Raw genomic sequence first — 25,401 nt, 5'->3', positions numbered from 1 at the left:
GAAGGCGCCGACAGTCGCCGATTTTGGGTTGTTTCGTTTACGCACGCACTGCTAGTTTTTAAAGAAATTATTTATAAATTTACTAACTCTGACCTAGAAGAGCGATAATGAAGCTATTTTTAGGTGTTTACGCATGTTGGAATGAATTTTTTAGATTTTTTGAAAATTACGTTTTTTTTCTGCTAGCCTTCAAAATGGAACATATTTAGGCTTATGTGTAGGCTTTAATAGAATAAGATTCTAATGGGAATATTAATGTTTCAGCTGTAGAATATGGATATAAATAATGATTGTGGGGTAAGTAATTTACATAATAAAAAAATAATTATTTAAATTATTATCATAAATTAAATTTAGAATTTACTATAGATTATGGTATTAGTATACGACACTAGAAACGCTAAATTAGGTTTCTGTTATATTTTCAGAATATGCAGAAAAAAATGCAGATTACAAATATGTAATTTGATTTCCTCGGAGATAAATAGTTTTTAAAATATATATTTTTAAGTTTTAATTCTTATTACCATATATTGTCATTGGAAATACGCCATTTTGATCTTAAGGCTTAGTACTAGACTATCTCCCTTGAATTACTTGCCAACTTTTTTCTGTTGCTGTTTTGTCTTTCTTTCTAGCAGCTATTAAGTCTAGATCTAATATTAAAATTCATTTAAAATGCAAACAATCTTTTGTACTTTGAAAAATAACTAAAAATCGAAATTAAAATCATGTAGTTAAAGTAATAACAACAGACAAATAGAAAAATATAAAAATAACTCTAAGCTTAACAAAATATCTTTTATTGGCAAAATAAAAGTAATTAAATAAATAGATACTGGTACCCTGACTTTAAATACATGAAAATAATGGACATAAAAATTATTTAATGATGAAATTAATGACATGCAAAAGAAAAATGTAGTATCTTTTTAAAAAATTGGTATATTTGTATTTTTTATGTAATAAAATACAAAGGCAAGAAAAAAGAATTTAATTAATAAATTTTAAGTTAAAAACATATACCCCATTAAATATACAAACCTCTATACTTAATTAAATATCTTTATTGGCAATTTAAAAATTGACAGTAAATAAATAGGCATTTAAATACATAAAAATAATAGACATTAAATGTTATTTAAGATATTAAAAAGCATGCAAGAAAAAAATCAAATAGTCAAATAGATCTAATCTGTACATATTGTAAGATGAAATATTAATCAAAACTTAAAAATTTAGGCTAAAGCATCATACTCCAAGCTGTGGATTTGGCAAAAAACAGTTACATGTGGCCTCTTGTGGTACAACCACATCAAAGTGATTACCATTTGTATGCAATAGTGTTATGTTGCAGCATATATGGTTGTCTGTGTGAGATAGTATGTATGTGTTTGCATCATGAAATAAAGGTTCTAATAACAACCATGAGTATTTCGTTTTTTTGTGGTTTGGTGAGAATGTGTAGATGTCTCTTTGCAGTAGTGTAGCAGCTGCAAGTATTTCTGCAGTTGTGGCCCATGTTGTATCTTTTTTCATCAGCTCCATATGCTGCTGTTAAAAAAAAATATGGTAGCTATAAGTACAAGTTCTTTATCCTTCTCTTATTATGTAACTTATAATCATATTGTAAACTAAAATGTTAGTAATAAATATTATATACTAATTAATTTTGTTGTTGTTTTTTTGAAAGCAAAAATCAATAGCTGCTTACCTTGAAGTCACCATCCACAAACATCTCAAAATTTTTTTCATGAGTGATCATAAAGGAAGTGACTTGTTTTCTCATATTCCTATGTTGGTCCTGAGTTAAAAAGATAATTTGACTAATTGCCCTAAAAAAACAGTTGCCATCAGCAGCTATTTTAATGATCATCCTTTTTTGTTTAATCATTTCCTTTTCCAGTTGTGGAAATGTTATGGGCAATAATGTTGTGGGGATAGATGTAATCTCTAATGATGGTGTCATATCAGAGTGTTTTGTGATGGTGGTGATTTGTGACATTGACATACTTTCTTTTGCTGTCATAATGGGTTCAACTAGTGAGTGGGTTGTGATGGTAGTTTGAGGCATTGTTTCTCTTATACCAACAGGCTCTGTTTCAGGTGGTGTAGTTTCTTGTGCTGTTTTTGGATCATAGTCAGTTGATATTGGCCTGTATAAAGTACCAATGTTTTTGAAGATTTCATGAAACCTTTTTTGATAGATAGAGTTCTTAAACCGAAATAAAAACTCCATCAAGTGTCCAGACATGTGATGCCTTTTGTTGCCAGCTTTCGGTATATTCCACCTAACTTCTCTCCAGAGCCTCTCAATATGTTGAGTATGAGCTTTTGTCTCTGGATTCACAAAATTGTAAGAGTGGTTTACAGTTAGGTGGCGATACCCTTCGCTGCTCAGGCAGTCGTAAGAACGCCAGCAGTCACTCATGATGGTCGTTCCGGGTAAAATTCTCTCTTTTATGATTTGTAAAAGAGTTTCCTTTGTTCTGTCTTTCACAGGTATAACGAAACACTTTTTTGAATCTCGCTCGATGCCTCCAAAGACCCACGTACCTCTTAAAAAGCGACCTTTATTATTCTTGCTTCTTCCGAACTTTGCTTCGTCAATTTCAACAATTTTCCCCTCACCTCCTAGCATTTCAAAGTTAGTGTGAACATAGTGTTCGCACACTTCCCTTAAAAAAGAAGACCAGTCTATGATGGTTTTCCTTGACAGTCTCAGTTCAAGTTGAAGAAAGTCTACACGAGGAAATGGCATGGTTACCCAAAATGCAACAAATTTACAAACTATGTTTTTTGGTATCTTGACTTTTTCAAACCAAGATCCAGTGTTTTGTGATACTTTAAAGTTACATGGAACACAAACACGTTTCCTATTAGGATTAATTTTTTTAATTCTTTTAGTACACCTAAAGGTGTTTGTTTTGCTGTCTAGGGTCATTTCAGCATTGCACCTCCTACAAAGCATTTTTTCACTTAAAACACCATGGCTATATAAAAAAATTTTTAATGAATTTTCATCGTCACACATATTTAAGAAATCTTGAAGCGGATAAACACAATCTTGACATGATGTAGCCATAATGTAATTTAATCTTCGTTGTTTTTATAATAATAAATAAAATATGTCTATCTTTAAATGACTGCTTAATGCACAGAGTTAAATAGATATACCGGTAAGCCTGACACACACAAACCGCAACTACACACAAACCGTAATTGAACAAAAAGAAATAGTAGAACTATTGAATGAAAAACAATGCACAATATAAGAATAAGCAATATCTACAACAAGGTAGAGAAAGTAATGATAGGACTGAAGAGTGGAAGGGAACTCCTTTTATAACAGATTCGGGAAATGTTACAATGGCATCACAGTTAGTAACCTTGTGATGGCTCCAAATAGGGATGGGGCGATGAAAATCAAAGACTTTATCAAATCTCTTTAATGAGATGAAAGAGCTTCAAGATCAAATAATAGGTCACTACTTCTGTGGACCAAATAGGGGAGGGGGACTAGACTCTATGACAATCAGAGTGTATTTGTCATACGTAACTACTTCTTGATGTAACTACTTATAGACTGCCCGCCGACACGATATGATCCAACCACCGATATGATCCAACCACGGGAGTTTTTGTCGTACATAACTATCTGTAGAAGCTGGCCGACATTATAGGATACAACCAAGAGAGTTTTGATCGTGACATCGTTTATGTTGCGTCACGTTTCAGTCTTAGTCTCATCCGACGTAGACCTTAGTTTAACTTCATGTCGGTGAAACGAACCGACAAAGAAAACAAAGAAGGATAAATTTTGACCAAATAAAACACCGTACCTTGCCCTTCTCCCTTTATGAGCATACCAGCGATCCTAGCAGTAGATGACCTAATATGACCACGGCGCCGGCGAAGCTCCGAACAGGGGAAGGTGATTACATCACACCTAGTTCTGCCGTAAAGACAAAGATCGCGTGTGACGGCCGGCGCAGCGAGGGTTTAAAGGTACGTAAGAATAAACGGAGAAAATCGCCACCTGTACGGTACGGCGGGAGAGAAAAACTTGCTTTGGACTCCGTAACGGAATGTAATACATGGGCGCTAGTGGATCCACGTGAAGAGAAGGGTTGGTAGGTGGAGTCGCTACCTCCCCCCCCCCCCCAACTACACATCTTAAACAAATTTAGTGTAATAGGTGAGGAGTTGTTTTTTTTCTTAATGAACTCCGAAAGTAAAGATGCATAAATTATCTAAATAGTAGTGTATATGCTTCTTATCTGTTTCTTTATACATTGGCTTTTGATCCCCACCCTACCCAAAGTAAATTTCAGATTGTGGAACATAATAGTTTAACAGGTGCTATGTTACGTTTAACAAAGACTTTCTTGATCTAGTTACACTCGACCTATCCTCCCTCCAAGAGAGGTGGAGCCAGAGGTAGTTGTAAAAATTATAATCACAGACATTAGTCCTATCTGATCATAAAACACACGCCAAACAATCTCTGGTAGACAGTAGACTCCACTCAGAAGACCTCACGGCGAAAGAGATTTTACGAAAATAGAGAGCGCTTTAAATTCGTTAGAAATGTATAGATCTAACTGTAGTCTTAATCATCAATAGATAAAAATAAAAGTATTTTTTCTTATAGTAATAAGTTTCCCGTACTAGATCTATATCATTTATTGTCATTGCTCTAAATAGATCACTAAGTCATAATGTATAGTTTTGTTCAAAAAATAATAATAATTAAACATAACATGTAGATATAGATGCGTGTTTCATTTCATTTTATTCGTGCATATTTGTTTTTTATTTTATCATTATTTCGCTTTGCTTGGTGAGTTAATATATTAATTATAGATCTAATTGTTAACATATATTTTTAAATTAATAATTTCATAAGTAGAAAAAAGAAGAAGAAACAACAAGTTCATCAATTTATTAATAACATTTTATTTAGACCTTCATTTCAGTAAATACACTTAAAAAATCATAAGTTGACAGCATAAGAACAAAAACTCTCTTTAAAAAAAGTTATTGAAAGTTCAATATAGGTAAGGGAGATAAATATGCTTAACAAACAACATGGTGGTCGGCAAAGGTATCTGCGTATCTAAACTATTACCGTAGACTATACTAATTCTAATCTATTCTAGTATCTAGAGCTAGATCTACATCTAGATTATAATGATTAATGATTATTCTAGATCTAGACGACTAGACATATCTAGTGTAGAAAAAGAAGATGATTATGATTATGACGTTATGTCCTATGGCATGGCTACTCGTCATGCATCTACTTTTTTATCATCTAGTATTCTAGTCATGCAATGACTTAAATTCTGCCAAGTTGAATCTTATCATTTTTATTTTACACTATGTGACATGTCATAATTATAATCAGATTACCAGTCATCATAACATGTTATGAATTAAAGATTACTAGACTCCAGATCTATATATGCGTAACAGAGCAAATCCTAAACCTCAGAATACACTGTGAGAAATATCTCCAACACCAAGAGAATCTTTTCCATGTCTTTATTGATTTCAAGAAAGCTTTCGATCGAGTATGGCACGGAGCACTCTGGGCGACAATGGAAAAGTACAACATTAATAAAAACATAATCAAAGTTATCCAGAACCTCTACAAGGATGCCAAGAGTGCGGTGTACTTCAACAATAATATTGGGGACTGGTTCAAAACCACAGTTGGAGTGAGACAAGGCTGCCTACTGTCACCAACACTCTTCAATATCTTCCTTGAAAGGATAATGGAAGATGCCCTCGAGGGCTATGAAGGTACTGTTAGCATTGGAGGAAGAAGAATTACTAACTTGCGCTTCGCAGATGACATTGATGGCCTAGCAGGGACAGAAGAAGAACTAGCTGACCTGGTGATGCGCATTGACAAGACTGCCGCAGCATATGGCATGCAAATAAATGCCGAAAAAACTCAAATTATGACCAATAGCCATCAGGGCTTTAAAAGAGGTATCAGTATTGGAGGTGAAAAGCTAACTAGTGTTAACAGCTTCAAATACCTCGGAGCTATTGTCTCAGATGAGGGAACAAAACCCGAATTATTGGCCCGAATAGCACAGTCCACAGCAGCCCTTTCAAAACTTAAAATAATATGGAAAGATAAGGGCTTAACCCTCGGCACCAAAATCAGACTGATGCGCTCTCTGGTCATGGCCACATTTTATATGCTTGCGAGTCGTGGACGTTGAATGCAGAGCTTGAGAGGAGGATCCTAGCAATGGAATTGAGATGCTACAGAAGGATCCTAGGCATCACATTCAAAGACCGCATCACAAACCAAGAAATCAGAGACAGGGTTACTGTAGCGATCGGAGCCCATGACGACCTGCTAACTATTGTGAAAAGACGAAAGCTTGCAACCTTTGGTCACATTACAAGATCTACGGGGCTCGCAAAGACCTTCCTTCAGGGAACAGTGCCAGGAAAAGAAGAAGAGGCAGACAGAAAAAGCGATGGGAGGACAACATTAAAGAATGGACAGGCCTGTCATTGAGAGAGGTTCTAAACAAGGCAAAAAAAGGGAGGAATGGAGAAAGACGGTCAACAAATCTTGCCTGGTGCCCCAACGGTCCAACAGACTAAGGGATAGGTAAAGGTAAAGATCTATACAAATCTAATTTACATCTTTGTCCAAACCTAATTAAATTAACTAATTTGGTAATGTGCATAGTGCATAATATCATTATGGCTTCTAAACAAAAAACTGCTGCTGTAATTTGGAAGTTCAAAATATATAGAGATCTATGTAGGCCTATTAAAAGAAAAACATAATAAAAAGGCAAAAAAAAAAAAATACATCAAAAAGATATTATTTTTTTCTTTATGTAAATTTGATGCTTTAAAAAAAACACAACAACATGTAATAATGTTGTTTTTTTCAGTTAAATTAAATTGATGCAAACAGTATTTACTTATTAACTTTGACTTACTGATTATCTATGATGAGTCTGGAATAATTATGTGTGCAGGATCTAAATTGTGGTGACCCATTCTGATTATTGTAAAAATGTTTTACATGTTTCAGATGTTCCTTCAGGGTTGAAAACAACTACATTCTAGCTTGAACGTCCCACAAGAAGATGTGGGGTGGCAGCAGGCAGGGGTCTAACCTAGGATCATGGAGACCACCAAACGATAGTCCAGAGTGTATATGATTGATTGAGTAGACAAAGAAGGGATGGATTACTGGAGCTAAAAGAAGGCATAATTTAACAATAGACTACTTTGGGGTAAGTTTCCGTAGCTGCCCCTACACTTTCTATGGTCTTATGTATTGGTTTTCTCTAGACTGTTTTTTTTTTTTTTTTGGTCTCTATTACATATACACAGTTTAGTTCATAATATAAAGATATTTATATTTAACTCTATATGAAAAAGTTTATGTTAATATGTATTACAAGTGCTATGCCCCTTTGCTTGGGTTTGAAATGCCCTCTGTGTCAAATGAGTTAACCTTAGTCAAGATAGCAACATAAAAAAAAAACATTCTTGAAAATGAACTCTACAAAACGAATATTTGTTCTAGTTTCTACTAGCCTTAATTAACAGTTGACTGTCTAGATTTTACTTTTCTGTTGAATGAAATTTAGATGTTTATTTATTTATTATTTTTCTTTGGTTTATCATAACATAAAGCTTGCTCAGTGCTCAGTTTAAGCTCTTTGGGGAACATGTGGGGAGAAGCAGTATTTGGGAGAAGATTTCCATGCTGTTTCCAACCCTTACTTAACCCTTTCTGCAACATAGCTCAAGCCAAATCTAAATTGAAAACTTATGAATATGTATGGTGCTTACTGGAATTCTAAATCCATCCCCCTAGAAAGTTAGCCAACTGGTGTATGCCCCTCAGCCCCACAGGGACTTTGTATAAATCTAACAACTAATTTTAATTTATCATCAGATATGGAATGAGAGAGGCTATAGTGTTGATTATATAAATATGTAGGTCTCAGCTGGGGCTGCACAGCCACGGGAAATACTGCATTCCTAACTTATCTTGGGACTTATTATAAAGATAATTGTCTACATTTTATACTATACTATCTTTATAAGACATACTGTATAATAATACTTGTATATTTTTGGAAAAAGTGAAGATCTTTGTTTTTACCAGATCATATTGGATGTATCTGATAGTTGTCAAAGAGTTAAAGAATAGTTTCTTGTCATCAAAAGGCATCACTTATTCTATAGGGAATCATTGTAGAAATGATATAAAAAGTATTCTGACTTTTAATGTATATTGACATTTTTTCTCAAGTGATCATAAGGACAATCTTCTATAACTTTTAAACTTATCAAAATATTTTTTGAATATATAATAAACCAGATGGTTCATAAATAAATTGATTATTGAAATTCAACAGATTGTATATTTAGGGTCCTATTTTCCAAATCATTTTTTGTTTTTGAAATTATTAGTTCTGTTAGAAGGCCTGCATACAACATTTACTAGACATCTTTGTTATCTCTCTATTTGCAGACTTTGAGAAATGCATTAGATTTAAACTTACTTTAGACTTAGGTCCTCCCGCGCTGTTCGGCGCATTGGGCGGCAAGCTGTCTCCATAAAGATCTGTCACTGGCAATGTCTGAAGCCTCCTCCCACCTGGTGTGTCGAGTTTGCCGTTTCTGTAGCAATAGTGGTTTTACAGGGTGGGGTTGCTAGCCCCACGCCAAACCCTCCTCCTTTTTCACCCGGGCTTGGGATTTAAATGGCTTTTAAAAATATTTTAATTATAGCACATGATGGAGGATGGGATATTGCTCATGACATTTTAAAAGATAAAAAAAAAAAAATGAGCTAAATCTGTTTATGCTATTGGGTATGTTGGTTAAGTTTTTTACTCCCCAAAACTAGTGATGACGAGATAGAAACAGATAAAAAGACAACACCACATAATTATTTTCAATTTTCCCTAATGCCATTAGAGAGTGGAATGGGATGCCTCAATCAGCCAGGAAAACCAATGACTTAGTAGAGTTGAAGTAACTTATTAACATGCATGACTAGATTGATCATGAAATGCATAGGACATAATTATATTCTCTTTTGAAGTAATGCCTGTAATCTAGAAGAAATGAAGATTGTGTTTGTCCTGTTCTTTTTGGTCTTCCTCTGTGCCTTGTGTCTGTGGGTTCCCATCTGAAGCCTGAATAGCTCTTTTGTTGGCATTTTTATTTTAGGTGTAACTTGTGTATTGTTCACTATTTATTAAGTTTTGAAAGTGGCTGAGTTTGGAAAGACCTAATCAACTTTCTAACAAACAGCTCTGCTAGCTTGTAGACATCTAGGTGAACATATAAGGATATCTAGCATGTAATAAATTCTATGAAACTTTTAAAAGAATAAGTATATTATTATGAGGTTGTTTTTAGAATAAAGGCATATATTAATATATTTAAATAGTTTGTACATTTTGGAAAGTGTTATGCAAAAGTGATTCTGTTCACAGCTGCCATTATCCAAGAACATATGATTCTCTGGAGGCTTACATCACTGGAAAAAGTCTTTGGGCCCCTGAAGATTACAGTACATGTAATGCTGCAAAAGGAGGAGGATGCTGGGCCAGGCTAAACACTCCATAACATAATGACATAGTGAATGAAATAACATTTTATTTTAGTGTATAATAGTTGTAATTTTAGTCTAAAATATTTAAATAAATGTTACAGTATAAGCCAGTTCCTGAATTAGCTTGTCACAATGCACATTCAGCCAAAGTTAAAAATTCTTGAATAAAGTTATCTCTATTGTACTTAAGCTAGCTATATCCTGTATAGTCAGAAGATTGGCAGCAATTCTCTCTGCAAATGATGATGTGCTGATTCATAATGGAACATTTGATTTTTTAATATGGGGGGGGGGGGGAGGACTTGCTAAGTGGTTAAGTGCAACTGCTTTTAAGCTAGAGTTTTCAGGTTCAAATCTTTGTGAAGATTGTTTTTGAATTTCAGGATCTTAGAGTGCCTCAAGTCCATGCAATTCTAATGACATTAGTTGGGGAAGTAAAGAAGGTTTATCATTGTGCTGGCCATATCATGATACCTTTATAACTGTAGGCCACTGAAACAGATGACATTTACATCATCTGCCCTATAGATTCATCATCATCATCACTCCTTTGAGTTCCTTATGGAACATAGGGCCTCGACAAAAACACGCCACTTTCCACGGTCTCTTGCTAGCTTTTTGATGGTGTCCCAGCTCTTCCCGGTCTTCTCTGCTTCTTCAAGTACACTGCGTCGCCATGTTCTTTTTGGTCTTCCTCTGCGTCTTGTTCCCTGGGGGTTCCACTCTAAGGCCTGCCTAGCTCTGTTGCTGGTATCTTTTCTAAGGGTGTGACCAATCCATCTCCACTTCCTCTCTAAGATCTGCACTTCTATATTTTTCTGTCCACTCATCTCCCACAGTTTGGTGTTTTCTACTTTGTCATACCAGTGTATTTTTAGGATATTTCTCAGGCATCTGTTGATGAAGGTCTGTATTTTTTTTGTTGTGGCTTCAGTTGTTCACCATGATTCAGAGCCATACAGTAGGACAGCCTTGACATTAGAGTTAAAGATTCTTAGTTTAGTCTTGTTTGAGATGTAAGGAGATTTCCAGGTTGGTTTTAGCTGTGTAAATGTCTGACATGCTAGATTTATACGGCGTTTAATGTCTTCATCTGTTCCACCTGATATACTGACTACACTCCCAAGGTATATAAAATTTTCTACTTGGTCTATTGTCTGAGAATTCAATACTATGTCTCCACTTTGTTTATTGTTTACTTTAAGTACTTTAGTTTTTTGGTGGTTTATTTTGAGGCCTACTCTTTTTCCTACTTCGCTTAAAGCTGTGACCTTTTCTTGCATATCCTGTAGTCTGTGTGATAATAGGGCTATGTCATCAGCGAATTCCAGATCTTCCAGCTTTTGTATGAGAGTCCATTGGATTCCTTTCCCTGCGTTAGAGTAGGCTTCTTTTGTGACCCAATCCAGTACTAGAAGGAACATGAGTGGTGAAAGAAGACATCCCTGTTTGACTCCTGTTGTGACTGGAAATTCCTCTGACAGCTTGCCACAGTGGGTTACTTGGCAGGTGAAACCATCATAAAGGTTCTTGATTATGGTTATTATTTTATTGGGGATCCCATAATGTCTCATTACAGTCCAAATAGATTCTCTGTCGACACTATCAAAAGCTTTTTCAAAGTCAACAAAAGTTGCATAGAGAGGAGATTGCCATTCGACACATTGTTCTACAATTATCCTGAGTGTAGCTATTTGGTCAGCACAAGATCTCCCTTTTCTGAATCCGCCCTGTTCTTCCCTTAGGTGTTCATCACATGCTCCCTTTATTCTGTTTAGTAGGATTCTGCTAAAAATCTTGCTTGGTACTGACAGCAAAGTGATGCCTCGCCATTTCTCACATTGTGATAGATCTCCACTCTTTGGTATTTTTATTAGCAAGCCCTATAGATTGCAAGTTTTAAAAGGCATTCTTATTACATTTTAATCCGCAACTATTCTAAAAATTATAATCATTTTTTCAGACATTTTTTCTTTTCTGAGCCACTAAATTGATGATTATGTTAAATCAACAATTGATTTTAAAATAATATTTCTGATTTACTTTGATGCAAGAAAAGGCTAATATTATAAGCAATACTTACTATAGTCAAATTATGCACTTTTATAAAGTATGCTAAGCAGGCTTAAACAAAGCATAAAAAAAGAATATTTGCTATTGATCTTTTAGAAAATGGGGCTATAGAATATACAACTATCTATTTGTTATAATTTTAATGAAGGTTTTTTTGTTTTTACATTTTATCCTCAAATTTAAATCAAAACTATGTCAATAGCTATATGTCTTCATAAGTTATAACTAATTTAACATGTATTTATCTTTGGAATGTTTGTAAATTGTTTTACATGTTTCGGATGTCCCTTCAGAGTTGAAGATAGTTTACTTCCTAGTCCAAACCTCCCTCAGGGTGACGGGGGATGGGAGCAGGCAGGGTTTGAACTAGAGACCATCGATAAATCCGATCGACAGTCTAGCGCGCAAACTGCACGACCTGGCAGTCAGGATCGTTATCTGGGTAACTATTGTCTGATAAATTGAAATAATGATTAAGTCTAGAAGAAGTAAAACTATGGCATGCATCCTGTTTGGAACTATCTATTCACCTAAATTAATTCCACTAACTTCGATAGTAAAGCAGTTTACTTGCTATGTTGTGAGTCTTTTTTTTTAAAAAGATTTTAAAAAATGAAACATTTGTTGGTGCTTCTGCTCTGACACTGAAAAAAAAGTAGGTCTGTTGAAGTTAATGAATAATAAAAACAAAGAAGAATATCCTGATTATACATGATTACATTTTGTAGTGTCATTCAATAAGGAAATCTACTTGAATTGTAAGCATGTTTCTAACCCTAAATATTTACTATATAAATAAATTATGGCTTTCATATAGTGCTACTTTCATGCTTATAGCATGCTCAGAGCACTATGGTCCAATCTCATTTGTGGACCGGTGGGAGTAGGTTTTCTAACTGCCTTAAAGCACTCAGTAAACACAACTCAACTCAAGTTGTGTGTCGAACCTCTTGCCCCCTTCATAGGCAGCCAAGCTAAGCCAAGTTCAAGCGTAGTTGGCCTCTTGACCACGCTTCCTACTAGGCTCGATTGGTTACCTTGGTTGTGGAAAAGGAAATATTTGAAGTTCTTGAAGTGTTCAGTATCCTCATTTTGTAATTAAACCTGATGCATGATGGACATTAATATTTTTACTTTATATTTTCATATGTTTCCAACTGTGAATTGCCTCTTACTTTAAAATTTAGCTCTAGCTGGATAACTTTGTGCAATAGAAAAATTATGTTTAGATTTTGGAAATTATAATTTATGTGCTACATCTTAAATTCACTATATACTTGTAGAACTATTGCTTGGAATCTAATTGCAAGTTTCTACTGTCGACTGTCATACTAGATATGGTCTTATGACTGCATTAGAACCGAAACTATAATGTTTGCCCCCCCCCCTCCCTCCCTTCATATGGAAAGCAGGTAAATCTTTCATTTAGAGCCTAATTATATAACCCTTACCGTATTTATACAATAAAAGTGTACTGAGCATGTTATAGTAGAAAGAAGACACATTATAGAAATCTTATACATAAGAATTTGGATACCAAGAAAAAAAATCTTTTCTCTAGTGAAACTAGATCTGTATGGATAATGGTTTGCTTTTAATCTTTAACAATACAGCCAATCAACCTTACTGGTACATCTGGTAACAGGTACATCTCTTATGGCTAAAATGACCAGTGTGTGTGTTTTGTATCAAGGATATGCATGTTGTTGGTTTTGAAAAAATGTTTGATGTGACTGCCAAGGCTTTTTACAAATCTTTTGTATGTGTGTATGTGGTTTTTTTTTTTCTATTTTTTTTAATTTTGTATTGTAATCGGAATTCTTAAATGGTGGGAAAAAAATGTAAACCACTATTTTGACTGTCAAAAACAGTAAACCTAAAAAAAAATGAATTTTGTAGTTTTAAACAAATTGAATCACACTTATAACATATATAAAATATAGATTTATAACATATTGAATCACACTTATAATACATACAGGCTGGCTGCCTGGTCGTGTGGTATATTGTTTGGACTTCTCGATGGTCCTGGGTTAATACCCTGCCTGCTGTCATCCTGCTGGAAGTTAGGACTAGGAAGTAAATTATCTTCAACTCTGAAGGAACAACTAAAATATGTGAAACATTTTACAAACATTTTTTTGTCTTCCTTTCTCAGCACATACAACTCAATTTACTTCTATTGGCTGGAAATATTTAAAGCATGACAGTGGCGTAGGTAAATTACCAAATAGTGGATCTTATGTTGGATTGATCAGCCCTGATGAACTGACCTGACCATTGTAATTGAAACCATAGTGAGTAATAATTTCTTAAAAGCACTCTTCTTACCTCCCTCCCCTCCCCTTAAGATTCTAAAGAAAAAATTTGTCAGCATGTTACATTACTAGACTGTAAGACTCTTTATGACATATCTGTCAGACATACCTACAGGTTGGAAAACTTATCTATTTGACATACCTAGATGACATATTAACTCTGATTAATAAAAGAAAAAAGTTTTTCAGACACAATCACTTTATTTGTATTTCAGACTCATGACCACTCTATCTGTATAGGTCCTGGTATACCCTGGGATGATGTTCACCCACAACTTTTAACTTGAAATCTTAAAAGAAGTTTTGTAAGTATATTTCATTAGATTCTTCTGCTTAAAATAATTTATAACAATAAAGAAAAAGTTAAAGACTGCTATTGCATGAGGCTTGTATTGAAAAAAAAAAAAAGAAAATATAATTACTGACAAATGAATTCAAAAGTTTGATGTCAGCTGGCAGAATATGAACCTGGCACCATTATTATTATTATTATAGCTTTTATAAAGCGCTACTTTCATGCTTATAGCATGCTCAGAGCGCTTTTTGGTCCAATCTCATTTGTGGACCGGTGGGGGGGAGGGGGTATCTAGGAGTTGGTTTTCTGTGCTGCCTTTGGGCGCTCAGTAAACACATCTCTGCCCGAGTCGGGTGTCGAACCTCGAGCCCCCTTCTAGGTAGCCAAGCCAAGTTCAAGCGCACTTGGCCTCTCGACCACGCTTCCCACCATTGTGAAAGATAATCCAGTGTGCATACTGCACAACCAGGCAGCCATCCAGTCTTAAAAAGAATGTGTTAATTAATCATTTTATTTAGTTTTAAATTAGACTGTTTTATGTTTTATTTGTATCTCTTTTCTATGGACTTTCTTTTGTTTTAACAATAATTTATTACCAGTTATATAAATTTAGTAAAATGTTTGCAGCTAAATATCACTACCATTGTTATCTTTAGGCTAAACTAACAAGCATGAATGTCTGGTACAGTAAGATAGGGTTAATGGTCAACCTGACATTATGGTTCATTCATTGGGACAGCTAATGGTGAGTCAATTCTATTTTTAAATATTAAATTAATCTGATGAATTCCTTTGACTCTTTTTGTATTAAGTATCAAACTTGGCAGTGAAACAAAGAGCAAGGAAAAGAAGCATAACTTAATTTATTTAGGTGATAGAGTAGCAGAGAAGGCCTAAAGTGTCTAATGCAGAACATTCTCAGGACATAAGCAATGTATTCATATCTTGTACCTTTGCTGAAATGTTAACAGACAGAAATTTAAAGTAGGGAATCCACCTGGGAAATAGTTTAAAGAGTGTTGGTAGACAAAAAGATTTTTAAAAAATAACCATAGACTTGCAATGAAAAAAAAAAGAGCCTACTGCTGTGCCACACCAGTTGGTTAAAAGAAAGACTTAGCAAAAGAAAATCTGGAGATGCTTTAGTAATAAATAAGTCAGCACTTTAATATTGTATTCATATATATATATTCATATTATCACATTCCATCTTTCACAGTTTGTGTCTGACCAAGCAGTTCTCAAGTTAGGGCTTGATGAAGTCTACAAACTGACCATTATATCTACTGGACAAAAAAGGATCTTATATGTATATTTTAAACCTGGTCAATGCCTATTTCTCCACTATTGTCGACATCTTGAGACATCACCATCGGCAGAAACCGAAGACGGCTGATACATTTGTGTGGGTGAAAAACTGAAGGCATCGCTCGAAGACAGCTGATACATTTGTGTGGGTGAAAAACTCAAGGCTTCGCTCGAAGACAGCTGATACATTTGTGTGGGTGTAAAATTCAAGGCGTCGCCTGAAGACAGATGATACATCGTTTCCACGTGAGCGCTCGTCACCAACTTTTGACACGCTCTTGCATTGTCGAGGTTTCACCTTACATTGCTATACAGAAGGTCCTCCATTTAGACCTCTGTTCACTTATGGTCATTCTAATTTTTCAGAGACTTTACATATTTGGATTATCTAAGCTGAAGTTCTCCACTTAAGTACTGTTGGATTATTTATACGAATGTTCAAGTACTTTTGGATTATTGATCTTTGACGTTGAAGTTGGACTAACTTGTACCTATTGGCGCTCTCCTAGTCATCGTTGTACGACGAAGAAATAACACATGCCTGCATTACTACACTTACATTTTGGATTATCTTATTGGATTATTTGGATTACCTGTTGGACTTGTGTTAATTGTAAAGGTCAAGAGGAAATATTTTTTGACATTACTTGAGCATTTGAGCCATCTTATGGCATATGACTGGATTATTTTACTACTACTTTGATGCTCACATTGATGTGTATTCTCAATCGGATTACTTAGTTACCTTACCCATGGATTATTATTGAACTACTCAAGCTGTATTTGTATTTGACAAGCTACAAGAGAGGATTAATCTACATCAGTCTACAAAAGAAAGTCTGTAAGTTATAATTAAGGATTGAATATATTCATATGATTAATAAAGTACATTGATTTTGCTGTGGTATAGCAGTAATTGAAGTTGATTATATGTAGAGTTAGTGATTGATAACTCTTGGAACCATATTAAATTGATTTTCATTTTTTATATTTGTTACCTTAAAGGGCGGTCGGCGTGGGTCTGTCTTATGTTTTGAGACTGAATCGGCACAATTTATTTGTTCCGTTCCATTTCACTTCATCTGATAGGGATCTTTAGGGATTTTCTTGTTGTTCTCCTAGTCCTAATAAGGTCCGAGTAGACCAGCCTTGTTCGGTAGGGACTTCTAGATCATTTTGAAATTTTTTGTTTAGTGGTATATAGTTTTGTTTGTACAATCGTAGTGTGATTTCTCTTTGTATTCATATTGTTTGTTTGTGTAAGTCTTGTATTTACATATCTGTGATTCTCTTGTCAAAGTCTTCTATTTATTGATTTCTTTTAAAGCAGACTGTATTGTTATCTATATTGTTTTTGTGTTCGTCACCTATACTTTAATTTATCTCTTTATTCTCTCATTAATTAATTTTTTTTTCATTTTTTCACTGCACATATAACATGTTACAAAGATATATTTGAAGTAATAATATTGTGTACATATATACTATCACTTGAATTAGAGCCTTATTTTTTGAGCTCTTGTACTTATTTTGTATTGACACATTTCTCGTACTCTGATTATTTTGTTGGTACATTTTGACGCAACACTTATTACTATTGACTCATTTGTACATTGTATTTGGCACACATTGATTACAAACTCAACACATTTATTGGCCATCTATTATTTAAATATCAAAGATACATGCAAAGTGAGACATTATTATTTGTATTTTGATAACTAAGCACTCACTACACAGTTAATACTACATACAGATTGGAATCCTATATATTTGTTGACTTTATACACGTTGAAGATTATTTAATATTTATTGACATTATACACACTTGAAGCCTAAACCCATACCTATCAACAATGTCTATCTATGATAAAATCTTGGAGTTGGCCAGAGAAATGGAATTGAAGGGTGAAAAGAAAAGAGAATTTATCGAAAGAGAATTGGATGAATTAAAGAAGAAAGAACGTGAAGTAGCGGAACGAGCGGCAGAAAGAGCGCATCAGAAAGAAATAGAGGGAAAAGTTGAGTTAGCTAAACTGGAAGCTGCAAAAGTGAATCCGAACATATTACAACCACTGACACAGCAAGCCAAACCATACGTCTCGAAGTTCCATAAGTTCAATGAGAAAAACGAAACTCTTGAAAACTACATTGTGCAATTTGAGCACATAGCCTCAACGTATGACATGTCTCCTAGAGATATGGCCAAGCACCTACTCGCCAATCTTGCAGGTGAACCGCTGAACATAATAGCCACCCTGACACCCGAACAAAAGACTGACTACAAGGCTGTGAAAAACAGACTCCTCGAACACTTTGGCAAATCCGAGGACCACTACAGAAAACTCTTTCGAGACATCAGATTGCAAAAGAACGGTGATTACAACAGAATTATTTTTGAAATTAAGCAAAATATCTTAAAGTGGCTTGAACTCTCCAACTGTGATATGACGAGACCAGACCAAATCATTGATATGTTCTTAATTGACAGTGTACTATTGAATGTTACAGACAACATTTTCACTTTCCTGAAAGAGAAGAAAATTAAAAACGAAACAGAACTCATAACTAACCTGAATTTATTCAAAGACAGCCATCCCAATCACACCATCGACAGAAGAGACCATCAAATAGCTGCCACCATTAACACTGATTCAAGTAAATTCAAATACAGCAGCAACAATAAAACCTGCTTTAACTGCGGCATAAAGGGTCACATAAAGAGCCAATGTAGATCAATCAACAGAAGCACTTTCCAGTATCAAAGTGGCACATATCGAGACAATAAATATGACAACAGAAGAAACAGCAGAGCAACCCAAAGTTACAGCCCTAATGATAGAAGAAGGCAATACAACACCAACAACGATAATTACAACTTCCAGAACTATCAAAGAAGACAGCAATACAATACCAACAACTTTCAGAACTATCATAGACAATCCAGACGTGATGGCTACGAACGAAACAGATACAACAGAAATACTTCAAACAGATGGCAAAGTAACAGCAACAATAGAATCCATAGACGCCCTAGCAGTTATGACAACTCAGCCGCAACCATCGACACTCACGAACACGAACATGTAGCATTCATGAACTCAACTCTAGAAAATAATTCCTATCCATTACTTACAAACGGGCTGGACAACGCATCACGAAACAGTAACATTAGAACTGGAAACACACATGACACAAGTAGTTAGCAAGCTAGACATAGGGCAGCACAACATACAATTTTGTTTATTATACAATAGGATACAACACCATCACAAAATCACTAAATATCAGTAATATAACTAAACAATGACATTGTTCACATAAGTCAACAACTATAATTATCACACTATTTTACATAACACTAGCATCGTTAAGGACTCATTAGCCAGTACAAGTGTAATTCATTGAATCTGTTGATGCCATATTCTACATATAACTTTGATTGTATTTGTACACATGACACTTCAAAAGGTCATATGTGCCCAATTTTTGCATATGTGTAAATTATTTTTCCAAGAGTCCATTTGAACAGAACGCAGTCATATTAAAACCTGAGTATGTGACACTATTTATTGAAATGTATTTTTCATTTTTTCAAATGTACATAACCTTTGTAAATTGTATAGATATGACTGTGACATTGATCTTCACTGATGAATTTATTTTTTCCCACATATCAGTTTTGAAGACTATTTGAGCTTAATTCGAGGCTTGAAACGATACACTTGATGATATGTAATGCAAACAATGATTTTTTGAAAAGAATATTGTATTTAATTAGTGAGATGTATTTGAGCATTACTGATGGCTTGAAAAATAATTGATACTGTGTAATGCAAACTGAATCTTTGAATAGAAGATTGTACTTAATATGAGAAGTATTGGAGCATTATTGATGGCTCATGAAGTAATATATATAATGTGTGATGTAATCGCTGATTTTTTGAGGAGAAGATTGTATTTAATATGAGAAAATTATTTGAGCATTATTGATGGCTCGTGAAGCAATACATTTGATGTGTGTCGTAGACACTGACTTTTTGAGAAGATTGTATTTAATATGAGAAAATTATTGGAGCATTATTGATGGCTCGTGAAGTAATATATTTGATGATGTGTGATGTAGACACTGATATTTTTTGAGAAGATTGTATTTAATGACAAAACTTTTGGAGCATTATTGATGGCTCAAGCAGTATATTTTATATTATGTGATGATAACACTAATTTTGAGAAGAATATTGTATGGATATGAGAAAACTATCGAAGCATGATTAATGGCTCGAAGTAATATACTTGATTTTTGAAAGAACATTGTACTTGATTCATGAAGACTATTGGAGCACTATTAATGGCTCAAAGTAATATATTTGATTTTTGAATAGAACATTGTATTTGAGTGATGAAGACTATTAGAGCACTATTAATGGCTCGAAGTAACATATTTGATGTTACATAACGTGAAAAGCTGATTCATTTTTTCGAGAGAAGATTGTAACTTACACTTATGTTAAAAGAACTTTTTGTGCTCACAGTAAGACATATGAGCCAAATGAATATCATGATAACGACCTTGATGCTTTAATATGCTTATGACTTTGATGATTTAAATATGTTCCTCATAAATCATCATTAAAGAATATATTTTCTTGACTTTCATGATTTAGTAGCATTGTCAAAACATTGCCATTATTTTTGTACATAAACCATTGAGACAACATAAATATTTATTATAGATACATTTCACTTGCATTGATTTATTTTAAAGAACATTGTCAATATCTTTTCATTTGACCATGTAACCATTGTCAATATTTTTCATTTGATTATGTAAACTGATGGGATAAACTAAGTATATTTGTATACGAGCATTTTTCATGGCTGCTCATTCCTTTGTAAAATTAATATTGAAAGCATTCTTTTGATAAATTGAGAATTTACTTTGAAATTTTGTGTAAAGAAACACTTGCTTTTTGAGTAATGTTGACAACTATGAGTATTGTCTACACAGACAAATATTTTTTCAAATATTGTAAGGTCAAATGAGACCATATATTAGTCTCATCAAATTTTTTGATGGCATGATAAGACATGTGCCAGAGATTATAGCACACATTGTACATTTGTATGGATTATTTCTCTCTCAAAAGATGTGACTATACATATAATAGTATTATTACTTAAATTTCAAAAGATTTTTACAAAATCTTTTTTTTTTGAGGGAAAGGGCGTAATGTCACAGTCTTAGTTGACATTGCATGATCTAAAGTTCACATCATGTTAATAGTTTAAAAGACACGTGGAATTCCTAATGTAGAAAACAGGAAGTAGAATGAATAAAGTTGACTTTGAAGTCAGTCAGTCAGTCAAGTAAAGCAGTCAAGTGAAGTCAAGTTAGAAGTCAAGTGTTATTCTTTGGACCGAGTGGTCAAGTATATTTTAGTCCGGGATGGACAGTAGCGACTTAGTAGTAGTGTAGTAATTTCAGTTAGAAAGTAACTTGTGGGCAGTTGTTGCCAGTGGTCTTTTGAGACATGTATTAGTTAATCTATATTTCTACACAGTGTTGCCCGCTGAGATGCAGACATGATTTGTTGTTAACGTATTGGATACTTTTGATACCGCTGTTATGCGGATAGGATTATTATTTCTTGACTTGTAGCACTAACAAGGAGTGCAGTATATTATTATTATTATAGTAAAATAAACTTCATGTTGTCTGCTGAACGGACTTGAGTCAGTCGTATAGTGTTTGTCTTGTCACGTGTCTAGAGTACTTCAGGAAGTAAGAACTCAATATTACACCATTCAACGTTCATTGACAGACCCCCTCCCTCCCAACCATTTCCTCTGCCTTATCTTGATGACTTTGACTTTAATTAGACATTAAGCTTTCCATGTGCTGAAATTTAGCATTGTAGAACGGGAAATAAATTGTCTATGACAGTTCAAAGTGTGTATACATTTTTTTTGACGCACTCTGTAAATATATTGTATTCAGTGATTTTTTTATTTTACCATTTTCTAATATTAGTTTGTTAGCTCAATAACTATTAACCTTTTAGATTGTTATCTTTCATAATGTTAAGACTAGAAAACAAGATCTCAAAATTATATTTAGGACGATGATTACAATTACTTAGTCAATTACTTAGATAAAATAATTATAAAACAAAAGTTATATAAAGACATAATTATACAATGTTTATATAATGTATGTTCATAAAAATGTGTATAGCAGTGTTATGGAGTGTGTGTGTGTGGGTGTTTCCAAGGTAACGTTGAGAAATTAGCGATTGGTTGGCGGATATGCAGTGAGGATGGTGAAATTACAAAAATGGTCTAGTGTAATGCAAATTACCCAGGGATCTGAAACTGTACAGACAGGTTTTTTGTAGTGAGTTAGATTTTGTTTAAAATACCATTTTATATTATTGCTACTAGATTTATTTCATTTCATCTAGGTTAGTATTAGGGTTAGTGTTATGTTGTAATAAAAGTTATATTTAGTTTTGTTTCAAAAAAGACGTTTTTTCAAGTTTCATATTAAATATATATATATATATCCAAGCAGTAGTTCTCACCAAACTTTCATACACTGGCAGAACTACCTTAAAAAAATGTTCTGCTGGAGGCTGGTGTGGGTAGTATAGAAGAAATACTTATTCAACAGCTGTGATGGGTTGGAAAATTATCCCACATGGGGGGCGACTGCATGCCAAATGGTATCTTCAAGGATGGCGTAAAGGGGTACTCCTGTAAGCACTATAAAGATTAACTCAGGCACCTTTTTGCCATAGAGGAAAGTAGGTTGTAATAGGGTTTATGAAAACACTGCACTCATCTTTTATCTTCAGCATCATTATTATTATTAAACCATTAAATTACTCAAATTTTGCTTTGTTAAATAGCCATGTAGCGATTTACTGCTGCTGGGGTGAACAATGCTTAAAAAAATAAAAATATGCTGTGTTTTTACTTTGGCCCAGCGGTGGCTCCCACATTTATGTCTTTTGTATTTTTCTATACCAGTTCTGTTACTATGCAAATGCAAAAAAAAAAATGCAAGTTGTTGCACTATTGATATTTTTTATACAAATTTTTTATTTATATTATTAATTATTTATTATTATCTAAGCATCTGTTTGTATTTGAGCTGGGTAATGAATATAGATTCTTAAATTTAATTGTTGTTTGTTGCTTTACTCACTTTTAAACTGTGACCATGTAAATTTTGTCTAGATGGAGAATGGTAATGTCTTAGTGTCAATGATTACATTGAGAATGGTAATGTCTTAGTGTCAATGATAACAGTGAGAATGGTAATGTCTTAGTGTCAATGATAACAGTGAGAATGGTAATGTCTTAGTCTTATTGATTAGATTGATAATGGTAATGTCTTAGTGTCAATGATTACATTGAGAATAGTAATGTCTTAGTGCCAATGATAACACTGAGACAATCATTAGATTGAGGATGGTAATGTCTAAGTGTCAATGGTGTAACACTATGATTAGAGTGAGATGCACGAGATGATTTCAGTTCACGTGAAAATAGGTCTTACACATTGTCGAGCAAAGAGGTACCATTTTTGATCACATGACCACGATTTTTTAGTAAGTTAGCACCATGATGTATCAAGAGACGTAGGTGTCTCTGTTTTATGAAATTGGATTAAATAATATGAGTACCTAATTGGAGATATTTCTAAAGATGTAGTTTGTATTTGATATGAAATAATTCGTGATGATATTTTATGGCTGAGATTGCCTACTTTATGAACTATTATTTGATGTAATAAATATTTGTCTGCCAGAGAGGAGTTTGTAATTATTTTATCCATAATATGTGATGTGTTTGATTAAGAATACAAGAACACTACATGAAGGCCAGAAGAGGCCCTTATACCATTCAATCAACATTCACACCATTCAAGACGGTACAAATAGTTAGATTGAGAATGGTAATGTCTTAGTGTCAATGATTACATTGAGAATAGCAATGTCTTAGTGTCAATGATTATATTGAAAATGGTAATGTCTTAGTGTCAATGGTAATTTTTTAGTGTCAATGATTAGATTGAGAATGGTAATGTCTTAGTGTCAATGATTAGATTGAGAATGGTAATGTCTTAGTGTCGATGATTACATTGAGAATGGTAATGTCTTAGTGTCAATGATTACATTGAGAATGGTAATGTCTTAGTGTCATTGATTACATTGAGAATGTTATGTTAATGATTAGATTGAGAATGGTAATGTCTTAGTGTCAATGATTAGATTGAGAATGGTAATGACTTAGTGTCAATGGTAATGTCTTAGTGTCATTGATTACATTGAGAATGTTATGTTAATGATTAGATTGAGAATGGTAATGACTTAGTGTCAATGGTAATGTCTTAGTGTCATTGATTACATTGAGAATGTTATGTTAATGATTAGATTGAGAATGGTAATGTCTTAGTGTCAATGAATACATTGAGAATGGTAATGTCTTAGTGTCATTGATTACATTGAGAATGTTATGTCAATGATTAGATTGAGTATGGTAATGTCTTAGTGTCAATGATTAGATTGAGAATAGTAATGTCTTAGTGTCAATGATTAGATTGAGAATGGAAACATCTTAACCTCATTGATTAGATTGAGAATGGTAATGACTTAGTGTCAATGATTAGATTAAGAATGGAAGGTCTTAGTGTCAATGATTACTTTGAGAATGGTAATGTCATAGTGTCAATGATTACATTGAGAATGTTATGTCAATTTTTAGATTAAAATGCTAATTTTTTAGTGTCAATGATTAGATTGAGAATGGTAATGACTTAGTGTCAATGATTACATTGAGAATGGTAATGTCTTAGTGTCAATGATTACATTGAGAATGGTAATGTCTTAGTGTCAATGGTAATGTCTTAGTGTCAATGATTAGATTGGGAATGGTAATGCCTTAGTGTCAATGGTAATGTCTTAGTGTCAATGATTAGATTGAGAATGGTAATGACTTAGTGTCAATGGTAATGTCTTAGTGTCATTGATTACATTGAGAATGTTATGTTAATGATTAGATTGAGAATGGTAATGTCTTAGTGTCAATGAATACATTGAGAATGGTAATGTCTTAGTGTCAATGATTAGATTAAGAATGGAAACATCTTAACCTCATTGATTAGATTGAGAATGGAAATGACTTAGTGTCAATGATTAGATTAAGAATGGAAGGTCTTAGTGTCAATGATTAGATTGAGAATGGTAATGCCTTAGTGTCAATGATTAGATTGAGAATGGTAATGTCTTAGTGTCAATGATTAGATTGAGAATGGTAATGTCTTAGTGTCAATGATTAGATTGAGAATGGTAATGCCTTAGTGTCAATGATTAGATTGAGAATGGAAATGACTTAGTGTCAATGATTAGATTGAGAATGGTAATGTCTTAGTGTCAATGATTAGATTGAGAATGGTAATGTCTTAGTGTCGATGATTACATTGAGAATGGTAATGTCTTAGTGTCAATGATTACATTGAGAATGTTATGTCAATGATTAGATTGAGAATGGTAATGTCTTAGTGTCAATGATTAGATTAAGAATGGAAACATCTTAACCTCATTGATTAGATTGAGAATGGAAATGACTTAGTGTCAATGATTAGATTAAGAATGGAAGGTCTTAGTGTTAATGATTAGATTGAGAATGGTAATGCCTTAGTGTCAATGATTAGATTGAGAATGGTAATGTCTTAGTGTCAATGATTAGATTGAGAATGGTAATGCCTTAGTGTC

General features: G+C 33.7%; 1 protein-coding gene across 4 annotated transcripts; it reads left to right on the top strand.

The window, feature by feature from the left end:
• The first annotated feature begins 179 nt into the window (after positions 1-179).
• LOC129922285 (homeobox protein 2-like) lies at positions 180-23,434 on the top strand. Of its 4 annotated transcripts, XM_056007654.1 has the most exons (7): positions 180-297; positions 7,076-7,280; positions 9,507-9,651; positions 13,857-13,995; positions 14,232-14,321; positions 14,968-15,056; positions 15,531-23,434. In XM_056007654.1, the coding sequence occupies exon 7, from the start codon at positions 17,476-17,478 to the stop codon at positions 18,823-18,825; it is 1,350 nt and encodes a 449-aa protein (XP_055863629.1). In that variant the 5' UTR covers positions 180-297; positions 7,076-7,280; positions 9,507-9,651; positions 13,857-13,995; positions 14,232-14,321; positions 14,968-15,056; positions 15,531-17,475; the 3' UTR covers positions 18,826-23,434. The 4 variants fall into 4 exon arrangements, with proteins under 4 accessions (XP_055863629.1, XP_055863630.1, XP_055863633.1 ...); XM_056007655.1 differs by lacking the exons at positions 180-297; positions 7,076-7,280; positions 9,507-9,651 and adding an exon at positions 9,988-12,140; XM_056007658.1 differs by lacking the exons at positions 180-297; positions 7,076-7,280; positions 9,507-9,651 and adding an exon at positions 13,092-13,110.
• Positions 23,435-25,401: the final 1,967 nt, after the last annotated feature.

The sequence above is a fragment of the Biomphalaria glabrata genome, chromosome 13 (assembly GCF_947242115.1).
Source record: "Biomphalaria glabrata chromosome 13, xgBioGlab47.1, whole genome shotgun sequence".
Lineage (NCBI taxonomy): Eukaryota > Metazoa > Mollusca > Gastropoda > Planorbidae > Biomphalaria > Biomphalaria glabrata.
The sequence above is the reverse complement of the archived record's forward strand: the minus strand, read 5'-3'. Positions and strand labels throughout refer to the sequence as shown.